Consider the following 17827-nt stretch of genomic DNA (forward strand, 5'->3'; position numbering starts at 1 on the left):
GTGGGTGTTCACTGCCACCTCACATCTCTCCTTCATTCCTCCTCGTTTCCGGTCGCCCTCATTGTTCAGACATGAACTTCCTTTCCTTTCTCTTTGTTTTCTGCTGTGCAGACATCGATGAATGTAAGGTGATGCCGAACCTCTGCTCTAATGGCCAGTGTGTCAACACCATGGGCACCTTCCGGTGCTTCTGCAAGGTTGGCTACACCACCGACATCAGCGGGACAGCTTGTGTAGGTAAGAGGAGGTTGTACACAGGGGGATTGGCAACTCCTGCTTCCTCCAGACCAACTGCAGTCGGTGGAGCGCTTGTCTGTGTCACTTCCTCTAAAGGGATGCTGGACTTGTCAAGGGTGCTGTTCTTAACGATGGCGTTCTTGCCTTTCGTCTTCTTGTGTGGGGCACAGGGTCCATGTGTCATCAGGGAAACATAAAAATTGAAAAATGTGCTTTTAACATTTTATATTTAATTTAAAATTTACAAGTGTGGGTGTAGTTGGTGGAAAAGACTTTTCCTGTGAATCCGATGTGTTTGTGTGTGAAACAGAATGCACTTCTACAATCTTCACGCAACGAAGCAACTAGGCGTCATCTAGAGTCTCTCCTTGCAAAGCCGTCTCCCCAGGGCATCTTTTGGCTGTTCCATAATGTATCTTTCTTCTTCAATTTTTTTATTGTCTGATGCACACCATGGTGGGGCAAACCGAAGGCTGGAGAATAGCCTTCCTTTCTTTCTCTCTTTCTTTCTTTCTCTCTTCCTTTCTTTCTTTCTTTCTTTCCTTACTTACTTAGTTTTGTCTTTCAGGCATTTCTTAGTTTCTTTATATTTCCTCAACTTCTGCAATATCCTCTTAAATTACCTCTTAATTGTTAATTAGTAACAAGTCCCTAGCATAACAACATCGGATTTAAGAAAAGCCAACTGACCCCTCATGCACATTTGACTCATGCAGTAGAAACAGCAGACAGGAGGAGCCAGGAGCAGGTTGCTAGTTGAGAACTTCCTCCATACCACAGTCCCCCATCCCGTGAACTCTGCAGAGGGAATAGAGATTGCCGGCTGTCAGTCCCAGACCAGGCAGTAAAGTTCGTCCCTGTGAGGACAGTTCAGTATGGCTTAGCAATGAGATTCTGTGAATGGCCAGCTGCGTAGAAAGGCCACAATGTAGTGCCGCCCTGAGACCAAAAAAAAAAGGGGGTGGTGGTGATGAGAGCCTGATGGGTGAATAGAGCAGCACTCATTAGGCATTTATGAGAGGCTACGACAGGGAGCCAGTGGCCCAGACTAAACCCAATCTGGAGAGACAGTGAAGAAATGGGAGTGTCCAGAAGGCTCAAGGTGGGAGAGCCCAGCTCAGGGTCTAAGGTAGCCTAATGAATCTGAAGGGAAAAAAAATTGAGCCCAGACAGTTGTCTAGACATTACAAGGTTTAGCCAAGATGTGTGCCTTGATCTTCACAGTAGGCCAGTCTGCTGCCTTAGAGAAAACCGTTCTACGAGTCATTTCTCTCTGGCTGGATGCCACTGTAAGTGGCAGAGGAAAATCAAGAAAGATGAAGTGGGAAGGTGGGGGCAGGAGAGGGGCTGGCCGTCTCATGTAACCAGGGCTCCCATGTTAATGCTCTGTCCCCGTAGATCTTGATGAATGTTCGCAGTCTCCAAAACCGTGCAACTTCATCTGCAAGAACACCGAGGGCAGCTATCAGTGCTCCTGCCCCCGGGGGTACATCCTGCAGGAGGACGGAAAAACGTGCAAAGGTGAGAGGAGCCGACCACCCTGGTCTGTCTCTTCAGTAACGTTTACTTCTTAGTGATCAGAGTTGTAGCTTATGCTTCCCCTATTAAAACCCTGCTTCACAGAAAACTGCACCAGGCCTCCCGTTATGGAAGAAAGAGGAACTTAAAATCTAAGTCACAATATTTTACTTCTTAGAAATTAAAAGAAAAGAAGAAAAAACACAAAATGTCTGCACCTGTTCACACACACATATACACATGATTGAGGTTGGGTTTTTTTTCCCCCTCCAGCCTGAAAACCTAAAATTACATCAAAGAAAAATGGGTGGGAACTTGATTCATCACATTAAGCAAAATAAGCCAACTTCAGGAATGGAAATGTCATGTTTTCTGACATATACAGACTCTAGACTCTGTTGTAAAGGAGTGTAAAGATGCCATAATGAAACCTAAGCTTTTGTATGCTGCCCTCAATACCGATTTTAAAAACTTTTAAAATAAAAAATGTAAAAGAAAATATGTAATACATGAAAGTTGAAGAACACTTTTGGAAGATGGTCAGAGGCAAGAGGGAAAAGCAGTAAGAGATAATGGGGATAAATTTGAGAAATTACAATGATGCGTGTGTATGAAAATAGCATAATCCATGCATATATATGGTAACTTTTTAGTTAAAAAAATATTGAACTTAGAGTTGGAACAATGCATGAGAAATTAGAATTTCTGTTGCTGCTTACTTCTCTCTGCAGTCTTACATCGACATTTCCTGTAGAACGGAGAAAAGTCAGTGTGTGTGTCACGTTCCATGGAGTATTAAAAGTAATTACCATGCTAAAATGTGATCACTAAAATGGCTTCAATGCCATACTGTGTTGGATTTTACATGAACCCTCCTAAGCGTGATACTAATGGGTTGAGCAGATGGTATTTTCTGTCAAGCAAGGTTTTGTTTCCAACCTATATTAAGAAATAAGTGCAGAAAAAGCAGCAAGTTCTGGGCTTTTCTTGACCCTGTTTAGAGAAATGGTTTGCATGAACTGACTTTTGCACAGCGTTTATAAAATGTGTGAAGCTCACATCTTCCACTGTAGAGGGAACTGACTTTTCCCAAATTAAGTTTCTCCCAAACCAAAATCAGATTTTTACTTTCCTATAAGAAGAGTCCAGACATTAGTTCTAAATTTACAGTTGTTTTGTTTTGCTCTGGTTTGGGGTTTGTTACTGTCTTTTGGGCAGGCACGCACCACTCCCAGCAGAAACTTAAGTTTTTGCTTCTTCTCATTTTAGTGATGGTGTTCCCATTTGAATCTGCTAAACCTTCCTCCATTTCCAAACTCTATTTTTATTTAGTAGTCCCTTTAATAAGTTACCATCCAGGTCTTAAACTACATTAAATACAGGACTGCTTGTCCATCTTAGCTTTGATATATTTTTATATCAAATATTTGCTATATTTTGCCCATCCAGTTCTTACTTTAACAAAGTTTTACCCTAAAAACCTTTAGCCACCCTGTCCTGGCTGGTTGCCTTCCATACTTAATGTTTAATATGCACATTCAAACCCTTCCTAATAAGCATATGTGAACCTTCCTAGACTGGAGCTGAAATTTAAACCAAATGCCCCCATAGCAAATGCACAGCCCCTGTGGATTCGTGAGAACGCATTATTCATAACTGATCGGCCCTGCTGATCCTCCTGGACTTCTCTGTCGTTTCAGATCTCGATGAATGTCAAACCAAACAGCACAACTGCCAGTTCCTCTGTGTCAACACCCTGGGGGGGTTCACCTGTAAATGTCCCCCCGGTTTCACCCAGCATCACACTGCCTGCATCGGTAAGGCAAATCAGAGTCGAGGCATTTTGCAGGGGTCTGGTGGGTGCAGAGCCACAGCGCAATCTGGCCTGAAGGAGTCGTAGGGAACATGAATGCATTCGTGCGGTGGGCACACTGTGCGGCACTTCCACGTGACATCCTGAGCGGTGACATCAGACGCAGAAGCCCTCAACACACTTTTGTGCTGGAGGCAGTGCTTCAATTTCGTATCCCATCCTGCCGCGATGCTCAGATAAAATACGATGAAAGGCTAATAGCCATACTGGGATTTTTTTTCAGTTCTATTTTAGAAGGTACATGTTAAGAGATTCTTAGTCTACATTATCCAAAGTGGTGCCTCTAATAACTCTAAGATGCATTCTGGTTTCAAGTCACTGAAAAATGCACTTTTTACGCTACTTCTGCTAATAAATTCAGACTTAACATTGTCTACGATGCTTTCCCCACATAACGGAAACTTGAGCTTGTATCCATCTGCGCATTCCACGCAGAGAGATTTAGTTCACATACTACATACCAGGATGCTTGACTCTTTCCATCCATCTTGTTGCTTTGCTAGACAACAATGAATGTGGGTCTCAGCCTTCACTTTGTGGAGCAAAAGGAATCTGTCAAAATACCCCTGGGAGCTTCAGCTGCGAATGCCAAAGAGGGTTCTCTCTTGATGCCTCTGGGCTGAACTGTGAAGGTGAGTTCGTGTGCATAAGAATCCTTAATGTTTGGGCTTCAGAAACGGCCTAGTACATAAAGCATGTGCCATGCCAGCCTGAGGACCAGAGTGCAGGTCACCAGAACCCAAGCAAATGCCAAATAGGCGTGGTACCTCTTCTGTAATCCCAGGGCTCTAGAGGCAAGAATGGGCTCTGTGGAGCAAGGCAGAGAGCTAGACTACAGGAATTGACACCCTCGGACTTCAGCAAAAGACCCTGCCTCAATATCTGTGGGGGAGCACAGCAGAGGAACACACATAAACACACATACACACACATGCACATACCTCCCTGCACATACACATGTACCTGTACACATAAGACCATGCATAAACACATGCATGCACACCACCTACAAAGACACACACAAAAATAATAATTAACTGGGTACAGGGGCCTGATGACTGTTGCCCTTTCGTAGACTGAAGCTCTTGCCCCATGCTCTTTACTCTTGGGAGCCTATGGTGCCTGGCATGGAATAAGTGTTCTTCTTTTCCAAAATGCAAAAGAACAGCTGACTGAGAGATAAGTAAGACTCATGGGTCTTGAGTGTTTCCTTGGCAGATGCTCAGGTACATACAGGAAGATGAATGTGTTAATGTTGAAGGCCTCCTCGCATCTATATCTTTAGAATGTGTTGCAATTTATCGTATTGAATTAGTCGTTCTTTTTAAAGTTATTCCTGTAAATATGTGGTTTTCAACTCTAGGAACATTCAATTTTTTAAAAATGTTCCATGTAAGAATTATAGAACTTTTCGTATTATTCTTCAGTCAATTTTTTTGCTTTAAAAAATTGTAATTTTAATTTTGTATTTGAAGTCAATAGACACTGAAAGCATTCTGAACCTACAGCTGCTTGCCATGTGTCAATTCAGCTTACAACCATCCACATAAGATACCGTTTATTAATTATCCATGTAAATTTGTTACACACACATCAGACACGCCAATTTTACTTCACTCTTTTGGGGTAGATTTCAAAGCCTTAGTTGTCATTCCAAAAGTGTATGCATATATTAACAAAGAAATTATTCCATATGTATCATACCACATCGTGCCTAAAAATAACAACATATTCAAATACTTAAACAGGCTTTGCATCTAATTAGTCTTGACCAACAACAAAAAAAATTTGCATGCAAAGCCATTATACCTTGTAGATATCTCCATGGCTTTTGTGTCTTCCCCACAATGAAGATTACATGTGAGACATTTTGAATCAACTAGAATCTATAATGTACATATATATATGTGTGTGTGTGTGTGTGTGTATACATATATATAATTTACCAAATAAACCATACCATATGGAGCTAATCAATTCAAAATGCACCATATTTGTGGTTACTATGGTTGATTTGCAGAAATTAAGCTGTTATTCAGAGCGCTGATGTGCCAGGGTCTGGTGGCCAGCACCAAGAACGAAGTGGTTTCTTATCTCAGCCGTTCTTTGTACCACCTCTGACTAACGATCCTGTGGCAGGAAGGCCCAGTCTCTCCGCACGCCATGCCTTGTTTGTGTGTCCCGTTAAAGGCTGTGTTTGGAACGCATTGAACAAGGAACCGTAAAGACCGTACCTGGGTTGTTTTTGCAGACGTTGACGAATGTGACGGGAACCACAGGTGCCAACATGGCTGCCAGAACATCCTGGGCGGCTATCGGTGCGGCTGCCCACAGGGATACATTCAACACTACCAGTGGAATCAGTGTGTTGGTGAGCATTCCCGGGCTTACTTGTCTCACTTTAGTGTCTTGAGTAAACTGAATAAGTAATAAAGGTAGCAGTTGTAGTACAATGTCCTAGAACCTAAAAAAACAAAAACAAAAACAAAAAACAAAACAGTATTTTAGGTCGAGGTGTGGGACAATTAGAGTTAGTGGTGGAGCACTTGCCTAGCACAAGTCAAGTCCAGAGTTCTGTGCCTCCCCTGCTCACTGTGAGAAAGGTGGACCAGGAAAGTCTGCATGAAAACACATGCACACCGGGGTTTTATTCTACTAGGTCCCGTACTTGTGACATTATCCAGAATAAACCTGTCTCTGAGGTATTTAAAGACACATCAGCTACTGGTGTAGTCATCTTCTCTCTCTGGTGTACCGTGAGGCTTCTGAGGATGGCATCAGAAACGTCTTCCTTCGCCCTGCTTTTCTGCTTTTCATCAGGAAGTTGTGAGATTTAGGCTGTGGAAGAGCTCATCATGCATTACCGACTTAGAAATCTAAAGGACCCTTCCCCATCCTTTTTGAGACAGGGCCTCCTACAGCCCTGTAGCATGCCTAATAAAAACCCAGAGACAGATATTGGGGTTCAGCCTGAAGGTCAGAAAAGCAAAACAGCCAGCCACTGGCTCTTACCGCTACTTCAGTCTGAAACGGTGATCCTGCCTCCAGGAGTCTCAGAATGAGGCTTTGTCTGAGTGCTGTCTCCTTCCATCTTACATGCCTCTCTAGGGCTGGGATTAAAAGCATGCCTCACCACTGCCCCATTTCTATGGCAGCTAGTGTGCTTCCTAGGATTGAAGGTCTGTGTCACCACTGCCTGGTCTGTAAGACTGACCAGTGGGGCTGCTTTACTCTCTGATCTTCAGGGAAGCTTTATTTATTAAAATCCAAATGAACTATCACTACACAGGCCGGTCCTGTTTATAACTTGCTATGTAGCCTCAGGCTGGCCTGCAACTTCTGCTTCCCAGGGCTGTGATATATGACAACAGGCAGACACCACCATGCCTGGTCAGGAAGTCTAAGAACTGAAGCCAGTCCGTCTGTGCTCTCCTGTTACACAGGTGTCTCAACATAGAAAAGGCAACTAGTCACAGCGAGTGCTGCTGACCACTCCAGACAAAAACACTTACGAAAGAAAACACACAGGCCTTCCATTTTATTCTTCGCATTGGTCATAATCATGGAAACCACTGGTCAAAAACTCACTTAGCATATGCCCAATTTCTTGTTTCTATTTGAACATGCTCCATAGCTGTACTGTCCAGCACATCTTGAGAGTAGAAGCTTGCCTTGCCAATCAGAAGGGAAATGAAGCTGCCACCCCTGCCCCCCCAGAGAAAGGCAGGATGCTTTCTTGTCTATGAAGTGATTTAAGCTACTACACACATCACATCATTCAAATGTAGTGTAACGATCCACCAAGCAAACTGACTCAGTTTGGTCTTTTATGTTCTTCTCAAAAGAATCTCCTAATGACAGCTCAATGAGCTGAGAAGAAAGCACACAAGGTCTGAAGTTCTTATCTCAACTGTGGCCTCCTGCCAGGCCAGGAGCAGATGCTTTACTGCACCAGCAATGCGTGTCTGTGGGAGGAAAGGCAGAGACAGCCTGGAATCTAGAGCATGGGATAATGACTATATGTGGGGAAGTGTCCCAAATGAAAACCATTACTTTAGACACTAACTTTAAAAATTAATAAAAAAAAAAACTGCAGCTAGGGAAATAAAAGGGTAAAATTAAGTTTTACGATGATTACCAAAGCAATGAATGAAGTTGCCAATCAAATTTTTTTCACAAATATAATAATACACTTCCTTTTTCCTTCAAAGAAAATGTGTGTGTGTGTGTGTGTGTGTGTGTGTGAGAGAGAGAGAGAGAGAGAGAGAGAGAGAGAGAGAGAGAGAGAGAGAGAGAATTGCCTAGGAACTGATACATTCATTCATACGCTGAGGCCAAGTGCTGGCAAGCTCTTTAGCATACAGACAAGAGTGGCTTTGACTATTAGAGACAATGTAGAACTTTAGACTATGGCGTGTCTAAACTCCCAAAGCCATCGTTTTAGCAAGGACTGTAGGCTTCTCGATTAGTGCTTCAAAACTTAAGACAAAAGGATCATTCTCTATGGGTTATCTCACACCGAATTCATGGGTTTAAAGGGAATTTAAATAGAAATGATAGCATGTATAAGTCATCGATTCAAGTTTTTTATACTTCTTAAATGACCTATAAACATCCAATGCAAAACTTTCTACACAGGCTTCTAGTAACTGTGGAGTTTCTATTTGAAATTGCCTGAGTGCCGTTTGAAAGGATAAGGTACCATTCCCGTTGCCTTAATTTCTTAAATGCTTTAGCCTAGGCTGCCAGAGCCCTGACCCAGACCCGTGTGACTTCCGACGAGGGAAACACCTTGAGCAGGGCAGCAGCGCCCACCAAGAATGAGGTGTGGGAACGTGTACCCTCAGTCCCAGCACCCACAGACTAAAGCAGGAGAATCCAAGGCCAACGAGACCCCATCTCAAAAACAAACCAGACGAGAAAGGGGATCAAAAGTACATAAGCAGGTCTCCCCAATTGCAAGGGTTGGTTAGGAGCTTTTCTTTCCTCAAATGGTTATGTCTAAACAGCCACTCCCTTGGTAGACAAGCAGAAACTGATTTCCAAGGTTCTGGGTCCTCCCAGGGATTCAAGCCAGCCTCTGATAAAGCCGGCACTCTTCTTCCCTTTAAACCATGTCACAGTTGGAACGTTAGCTCAGCTACTTGGCAGAAATAGAGTGAAATTACTCCAGCCAAGAAGCTAACAAAAGCAACAAGTTAGCATAAGGAAAAGAACCATGACAAGGTTCAGATTTTCTGTGCCTGCTGGCATCAATGCCCTGTGACTGGTAGGAGGCTCTTAGGAGGGCTTTCAAGTAGTTTTCTCGGAGGCCTCTAGTGCATAGCAGAAGCTGTCAGTCAGTACAGCGAACTCTTGTCAAGCGGGCAGAGTCGTGAGTTTATGGTACCACTCGTGTTGCCACCAATTCAAGGAAAGGACAAGTTCTCTTGAAAGTGTTCATTTTGGAAAAACCTTTCCATCCAAACTCCCACTTTACTAAGTTTCCCACTCTTAGTCAGTTTCCAGTAAGTTAGCCCAGGGAATCAAGAGAGCGTTTAGAACATAGGCTGTCCAGATGTAGGTGGCACTCGGAAACCCTGGCACGTATTGTGATTGTTCAGAATTGAAAATGCCTGACTCTTACAAACCGTTGCCCGTGAAGAAAATGCTTCAGTATGCAATTTTTTTGCCATTTACTGCTGATCGCTTCTAGTTCCTTCTATAGTATAAACTTTTCAAAAATAATCCCAACATAGCCTAGCAAGGCATTTTAATTCACAGTATATCTTAAACAAGGCCATACTTAACTAAACACATACAATGTTATCATGCTGTATATTTATAGCATATAAATATGAGATCTTTCGATGCTTCCAGAGACTTTAATCCTATTTTAAAATGTTCTTGTAAGTGGAATATTCAAATTCAATTGGCTTTCTTGGTAATTTTTCAACCTAACACAATGCCTGAATGAAGTCATAGCGGGAACATGGCATTAAGTTATAATCTAATTTAGATTCCGTGTTAGAAGAGGAATATGGCATGTTCATGTGAGAACTGATTATAAATGTAGATGAAGCTGTGGGGCAGAATCCCAGGTCTCTCAATTATAGAAATAAAACACTGGTTACATTCAGGTCCCATGTAGCCAAGTTACTGCGAATTTATGTATTTTCTCTGCGTGTAATAAAGGCCGGGGATTTCACGCATTAGGTAATCTGAGCATATTTTATATTCAATGACTCATAGTTCAACGCTTAAGTTGTCTCATTTAATTCGAAAACTATGCTCATTTCATTAAAATGCACCTACTACCTGCCCTTTGGGTAGCCTCTATCCTGTGCTTAAGGAAGTTCAATTTCCTGTCTAGCAGCCTCTGCTGAGTCCCATCTCCATCTAGGAGATCTCATGAGCTACGGCAGGTCCCTGCCCCCACACCCTGTAATCTTTGTGTTCCCTGGATACATATACTCACAGATGGGTCTGCTTCCCCACTTGGGCTGAATTATGTCCACAGACACTCTACACTCCATATTCAGTCACAAGAATGGAAAGAATTCCATGCACCAGATGTGATTTGTGCCCAGGGTGAAATCTGGGTTATAATAAAGCTCCAAGGAGCCAAACCCAGGGCTATCTATCAACCCAACAGTTAAAGGCGAGCTCATAATTTCCAAAGTCAAAAGCACCGTGGGGCCTTGACTCTATGATAACAGCAACTGAAAACAGACCTGCGATGGTGCTCCTGCCAGGCTTCCACGGGCCAAAGCTGAGCATGTCACGATTAAGAGCTCGGTGTCAGCTAATGGCGGGATGCAGCCCTCGCAGAAGCCACGGTCTGTACCAGGCAGGCTCCGGAGCAGTGAAAACAACTCTTGGTTCAACAGAATCAAACAGGGCTGTTTCCAATATTTTCATAAAAGACTCTGAATTTTCCATGGACTCCCTCTCCCATATCCACGACGGCGTAGGGACGTGCTGAGGTATGCTATCACATCCACATGCCTCACATACCATAAAATCCACCCTTTTCTCGCGTCAGCTGAATGGCTTCAGTGTGTCCCTCCAAGGGACGCATGCAGCACCTCCCTACCCCAATAGTCTCAACTGCCAGCCCCCAGGAGAAACCCCATACCCAGTAGCCATTATTCCTGCTTCTTCCCTCCCCCAAGCCCTGGCAGTGCCAATCTCCTGTCTCTAAAATACTGGCTTTTGAAGCAGCCCTTTGTTAAGAGAACAAAAGGATTATTCATTAGGTAAACTGCAAATATCTGTCCCTGAGGGCTCCCTGCTTACTCCGAAATAGTACAAATTGAATAGAAAAGGAAGGTGTGAGGTTTTATTCTCCTTTGTTTCGATTTGAGGTTTGGTTTTTGTTTTTTGCCTTTAAAGATACGTTTTGGAAGTATTTTCTAGTTAACTCTCTGACTGCTTTGAAGTCAGTCAAAACAGTATTCTTTTGAAGTTCTCTCTCCTATAAACTAATAGGCCCGTGGAGACCCCTCCCCCGCGTCATCTTCTTTGCCCAGCCCCCCCACCCTCTCCCCAGGTGTAAACACTTCTTTCTTCCTTTGGACAGATGAGAACGAGTGCTCCAACCCCGGCGCCTGTGGCTCCGCTTCCTGCTACAACACCCTGGGGAGTTACAAGTGCGCCTGCCCCTCCGGGTTCTCCTTTGACCAGTTCTCCAGCGCCTGCCATGATGTGAACGAGTGCTCCTCCTCCAACAACCCGTGCAGCTATGGCTGCTCCAACACGGAAGGGGGCTACCTCTGCGGCTGTCCGCCGGGCTACTTCAGAGTGGGACAGGGGTAAGGCAGCCCGTGGACCCCAACAACAGCAGAGTGCGGCTATGCCTCTCTCTAGTGAGCTCAGGCAGCCTTGCTTCCCGCCCAAGAGATGGAAGTGTTGGGACTTAGGCACCAGAAGTGAGAGTCACTCCCTTTGTAAAGAGCTGAGGACTTGAGCTATCACCCTTTGCTCCTTGTAAGGGCTGCAGTTGATTCATTCCTACACAAGGCCAGATGAAGGCTTATGCAGCGTGTGTGTTACTGCAAGAGGTCAACGTGGAAATGGCTTGTGGATTTTTGTTTGTTTCCGATGCTGAGCCCAGCAATCTCTGAGGAAGGACTTCATCTCTTTCTTTTTTCCTCTAGTTTTATGTAGCCCAAGAAGGGAACAGTCCTTCTCTACAAGGCTGGCTCCCCTTAGGCAATGACTTCAAATCTTCCCACTCGTGACTGAGTGCTGGCTCCACGCACCCTTCTACCCAGAGGGTGTTCTTCAGAGCCGCAGAAGATAGTAATCTAGAAATAGGGACGATCTCCTTTGAAAGAGATAGTAAACGAAGCAGCACTAAGGGACATGGACCAACCTTCCCCCTAACCGCTCTACCATCATATGTAACAGCAAAGACTGGGCCGAGCACAGGTCTCTTCAGAGCCAACACATTGCCTCTCCTTGCTAGCTACTAAAGCAGGGATCTTTTTCCTGGGCAGTAAGAACCAGCTTCAGGCTTACGGAGCCGCAGAGTTTTCTCTTACCATTGTCTTAGGACGCCCAGTGCGGCTTTTCCGTCCTTAAGTAAATCTACCTTTCCGTGCTTCGGTCTAATTCTTATTGCAAGCTGGGGCAGCACAGGGCTCATCCTCAGAATTTTGTTGCTTCAAACCAAGGGGAACTCTCACTCTCTGTGTGGTAAAGAACAGAACCACGAAGATGAGGTTTTGTGATTAAGAGTCTAGGGCAGTGGTTTTCAACCTTCCTAATGCTGTGAGCCTTTAAATACAGTTCCTCATGTTGTGGCGACCCCACCCCCAACCATAACATTATTTTCATTGCTACTTCATGATTGTAATTTTGCTGCTGTTGTGAATCATAATGTGAACATCTGTGTTTCCTGATGGTCCCAGGAGAACCCTGTGAAAGGGCCATTTGACATTCCCTCAAGAGGTTGAGAAACAGTGGTTCAGCGCTTGCTCCATGGCTTCCGTGTTTTTGAAGGCTCTTTAGACTGCCCAGGCTGACAGTAATGTCTAATCGTGTTTGTTCCTCACCAACAGTCACTGTGTCTCAGGGATGGGCTTCAACAAAGGACAGTACCTCTCGGCGGACACGGAGGTGGATGAGGAAAACGCCCTCTCCCCAGAAGCGTGCTACGAGTGCAAAATCAATGGCTACCCCAAGAAAGATGGCAGGCGGAAGAGGAGCGTGCAGGAGCCTGAGCCAGCCTCAGCTGTGAGTAGACCCGGCAGAGAAACCCTGCTTTGCAAAAAAAAAAAAAAAAAAAAAATTACCCACATCTTGTCAAAGTACCATTTATAGGCTCTCAGCTTCAGCACAGTTCAGTCTATCTGGATATGAGTACATTGGCAGATCCAGTGTGGCAAAGATAAGAAAATTAAAATTGGTTGGGATGATGTCTAAAACACAAAGCCCTGAGGAAGACAATGATTCAGTTCTAAATCAATTTGTCTTAATTTGCGCCAAAAAAGTAGAAGATGCCCGCTTGAGAAATAATTATTTGGAAATAATTCATAAGTGAAATGATTCTGAATTTTCTCAGTTATATATAAGACACTGTCATCTTTAGTTTTTCAGTGGGCCCGCCAGCCAGGTCACCTGTTCTGTGCTTAGAGGTCTTACCCATCATAAAATTTTGTTTTCAATTAATTTGCATTTTGTAAAGAACTAGAGGTCCAACTTTCCAGCCTTCGGTAAGTAAGGTTGGACCAAAGGCTGACTGGTTTTGGATCTGTTCCTCAGCCCCTGTGTCTTATAGGACACATGCCCCTAACTCTCAGAGATTAATAACCCACATATAGGGATACTGGTGATTTCTCCTAAGACCTGAGACAGTATGATTTCACAAGTCACCTCTCTTTCTAATTAATATTGCTGAGAATTGTTCCTGCCAAAAAAACAAAACAAAACAAAAACAACCAAAAAAGAAACTACAGTCACCAACTAACTGGCTGTGTCATTTGGCAGCTTGTCTCAGTTTTCTGGGGACCCCGAACCTTTTCTTATCTATAGGACTATGCTAATTTAGCCCCAAAATCTCTGATAGTATTTTAAAATACTGAATTAATGTTACATTTACTTTTAAGTAGACTGAAGTATTCAAGGATGTATAATCATGACAAATCATTCATCAAGAAATAAAGCCTTTCCCTTGCGGTACATGAAACATAATTCTGTCTAAATAATGATGGGTTCCGCCTAGCTACCATAGCCACAGCCTCACAGGAGCACAAACCCACATCAAAGCATTATGGCTTGTTTGGCATGTCTAACTAAAACGCATTCCTACCTCACACCCCAGCTGACAAATTCGGATCCTGTTATCTGGGCCCTAACCGCTGGCTTTCACCCATTGTGGCTCCCTCTGCAGAGGACTCAATGTCTACTGATACCCTTATGAAACTCAAGACCCAGCCTTGAGTGTGAGGGTTTCCGTGGGAGCAAGACCTACTGTTGACTAGTCTTCTCATTTTGACCCTAGAAAAGATAAAATGAGACTCATTTCTTGACTTGTCCTTTTCTTCTTTAAAATGTATGAGAATTTTACACATGTACAAAATGCATAAAATGCATAATGATCACATGGACCCCCCCATTTCTGCCTTCCAGCTCCCTGCAGAGAACCTCCCGACACAGCCTGTCCCCCTCCCCACTTCTTTAGTTAATGGCCCACTGGATACCCTTAGTGCTGCCCATAGGCATGCAAGCACGTGGCCATCCCCTGAAACATGGGCAAACTACGAGAGGCCACGACACCAGATCAAAATGGCTGTCTCTCAGTTTAAAATTACTGAGTAATAAGCACCATATCCTATAAACTCATCAGAAGACCTACCTACATGGCTATCGCCTGTGGCCTAGGTCCTGTAACTTTAATGATCTTGTTGGGGCCAGGTGAGAGTCAGGAAGATTTGCAGGGGGCTTCCTCCCCGGGATGAAGCTTTGCCCCACCTCTACTTACAATAGCTTCTTTGACAGACAGCTGATAGCCAGACAGGGAACAACCTCAACCTGCCACGGCAACTGCCACCTACCAGCCATGGATGGCTTCTGAGTCCCCTGTGTGCCCTGTAAAAACTCAAATGTGTTCCTGCTCTTTCCCTAGGTGGAGCACATCAGCCTAGATAGCGTCGCCATGGACAGCCCGGTCAATATGAAGTTCAACCTTTCTGGCCTTGGCTCCAAGGAGCACATCCTCGAACTGGTGCCCGCCATTGAGCCCCTCAACAACCATATCCGCTACGTCATCTCCCAAGGGAATGACGACGGCGTCTTCCGAATCCACCAAAGGAATGGGCTCAGCTACCTGCACACAGCCAAGAAGAAGCTCTCGCCCGGCACTTACACACTGGAAATCAGCAGCATCCCCCTCTACGGGAAGAAGGAGCTTCAGAAGCTGGAGGAACACAATGAGGATGACTACCTCCTGGGGGTACTGGGGGAGGCTCTCCGAATGAAGCTGCAGATTGAACTGTATTAGCCCTTTGCAGACTTGGGTCCCAGCTCAGAACCCAGCACCGCCAGCCTTCAGAAGTGTTTGGAATGTCAGTGACTAATTTTAAATAGAGGGAAAGAGAGAGAGAGAGAGAGAAAAAAAAAGACTTCCGTTCCTTTCCTCCCTGATTCAGACTTTGGAATGTTGACCCTCACGGGGAGGGGTAATTTAGGCTCCAGTATGGCCAAAGAGTTGAGTGCAAAGGCAAACATAGTTACTGTATTTTTTATATAACTTCATTTTAAAATATATTGAAAAAAAGAAACCTAAATGTTCAAGAGATCAGCATATGGCAGTAAATGCACAAAAATAATGTGAGCTTCCTTCCTGTTAGCAGTCTGGAACACTTTGGGTATTTTGCTATAGTTGCTAATTAAAAAAAAATATAGATGTTTATTTATTTTAATGCAGTAATATATGGAGAAATGAACAAACTATATAAACAAAAAGGGAAACTCACTTGTTTTTCTTTAGATTTATAAATTTGAGCTATTTCTTTTAGAGGTGCTTTGAAAAAAAAAATCCAGTACATTCAAGAGATGTTTCCTTTGGTTTCTCTGCCAGCCCTCCAACTGGTACGCCCCTGACTATTCGAAAGAAAGTCTCGCGGAGCTGAGTGGGCAGTGTAATCGATCTTTTAAAAGACGCGAGTGTCGTTTGATCCCACCCAAAGATCAAAGCCAGAGCAGCTCACTTGACAGTGTTTCACATCACCAGATTTCACCAGGCAACAGTAGAGGAAACGCAACCTCTGTAGCAAAATACCTTGACTGCTTGTGAGACCATTAGCATTGCAGGCCAAACTGTACTGTATTTCCTTCTCCTAACCTCAAGGGACCACATGTGCCGCCCACAACACCTCATTCTTACCAGGGCGCACTGCACACTTGTGGTCCCCCAGGCAGCTGAAGAACGGCTGTTCCTCGGACCAGGAACACCTGGCGTTCTGTCATGTTTGGTGCTGTCGCCGATTAATGGTGCATTTATTGTGTACAAGCTATTTCAGGATCGCCATATGTGCAAACAATCATGCCACGCAGCCAAGGAATATATGTTGATGTTGTTTTTTTTTTAATCCCATGTGTTTTTTTTAGAATTTTTCATTAATACTGTAGTTATACACCATATGCCTCATTTTATCATAGCTTATTGTATATGAAATACCTTTGTAAAATGAACTGATGTTTTAGCTTGCTTTAGCCATTTGAAAAGATGCTCCACCAGGAGGTCCCAGCAAGAGCTCATGGCCTTGTTCCTCTCTTCAGAGAACCCATCCCTGAACCGGTGTTGAAACCTCATCCATGAAATGGCCAAAGCGCACACAGACTGCCAATCATTCCTCTCACACCTGTGTCGACCAAAGAGTAGTAACCAGCTATATCCAATGTTTGGGGGCTTTTTTGTTTTGTTCGTTTTTCATAAGTAAAAGAAAAAAGAAAAACAATGTAAATTTGTAATCAAGTGTTTGTGAGGAAAAACTTATGGATTTTGGTTGTGTTTGTTTTTGTAGGTCTATGTATCAAATATGACACTTGTCTGGCAATAAAGCTTATTTTGGGGTACTTTTATGACTGAGTTTCCTGAGACTACAATGGGTGGTACACTTGTTGGAGGCACTGGGGACTTAACTCTCAGGGATATGTACTAAAGAACTGCAAAGGCAGTTAGGAGGGTTTGCTTTCAAGTCCCGTGCATGTAGAAAAAGATAAGGAAAGGAGTGAACGTATTCAATCCTGCCTGAATTCTAAGCTCCCTGGGACCCAGTTTTGCAGTGACCTCAAAGCATTTCACTCCCTCCACCAGTAAGCTTGTGGAAGCTGTCGCACTAAAGCATCCTGATGTATCTGTAAGAGAGTAAAGAGCAAAGTCTACCGGAGCCAAATCTTTAAGCAAAGCAAACAGCAGGCTTATCTCAAAGAAAATGGTTTCTGCACCCAAAGGCAATCCAAACCTTATCTCTTTCAGTGCCGCGCACTCTACTCTGTGAATAGATTTAGCAGGGGATTGAACATGAACCCCTGCTTTGATACGTTTCTAAAATGGACAGGGACACACACACACACACACACACACATTTCTAAGACGTCCGAGTTAATTCAATCCGTGGTAGGATTTGTGCGCTTAAATGTTTCATACAAGGAATAAGAAAACGAGGGAATATCATGACTGATCTTAATTCTGTCCTTTGCCAACCAGAAATTAGCTCTGTGGAGTAGGAAAAGCGCTTGCCTCGGGGCTCCTTGAAAGCCCAGCACGCACATGCAGCTTCATCTGGCGTCTATTAATGCTCCAGCGTGAGCTCTGTAACGTCAAATGACCTGGAACCGAATCTGACTCCAGCTCTGAATATCAAGCAACAAGGCTCTTAGTTTACCTTAAACCTACTCATGAGGACATTTGAAAACCTACACTGCTCGGAGCTTCATGCGGAAGACAAAAGGCATTAGGCATGCTACATAGAAGAATGTGTTAGAAGAAAGGGATTCCAAAAAGCTTTTACCAAGCGCTATCCTTACAGGCGTCCTGGCTGCTTTGTGGCAGCCATACTTCATACCATCTTTCTTGAACTAACGACCGAGGATGTTCTAGATAGCATTTTCTTAGTCCCGTTTCCATTTTTCTCCGAAATTTGCTCAGCATAATTCTTTTTTTTTTTTAACAGAAAAATATAATGTTGAGTCAGGAATCTAAACCAAACC

At 43.9% G+C, this 17827-nt stretch overlaps 1 protein-coding gene across 1 annotated transcript in view; it reads left to right on the top strand.

The window, feature by feature from the left end:
• Positions 1 to 16690, top strand: part of Fbn2 (fibrillin 2) — a 203007-nt gene extending 186317 nt beyond the window's left edge. Inside the window, exons 58-65 of the mRNA XM_087896051.1 lie at positions 112 to 237; positions 1636 to 1758; positions 3456 to 3572; positions 4132 to 4260; positions 5880 to 5999; positions 11190 to 11421; positions 12673 to 12847; positions 14739 to 16690. Of these exons, the coding sequence (XP_087752177.1) occupies positions 112 to 237; positions 1636 to 1758; positions 3456 to 3572; positions 4132 to 4260; positions 5880 to 5999; positions 11190 to 11421; positions 12673 to 12847; positions 14739 to 15113 (1397 nt within the window). The 3' untranslated portion in view covers positions 15114 to 16690. The remainder of the gene's footprint in view (positions 1 to 111; positions 238 to 1635; positions 1759 to 3455; positions 3573 to 4131; positions 4261 to 5879; positions 6000 to 11189; positions 11422 to 12672; positions 12848 to 14738) is intronic.
• The last annotated feature ends 1137 nt before the right edge of the window (positions 16691 to 17827 follow it).

The sequence above is a fragment of the Myodes glareolus genome, chromosome 13 (genome assembly GCF_982192425.1).
Source record: "Myodes glareolus chromosome 13, mMyoGla1.1, whole genome shotgun sequence".
Taxonomy (NCBI): Eukaryota; Metazoa; Chordata; class Mammalia; order Rodentia; family Cricetidae; genus Myodes; species Myodes glareolus.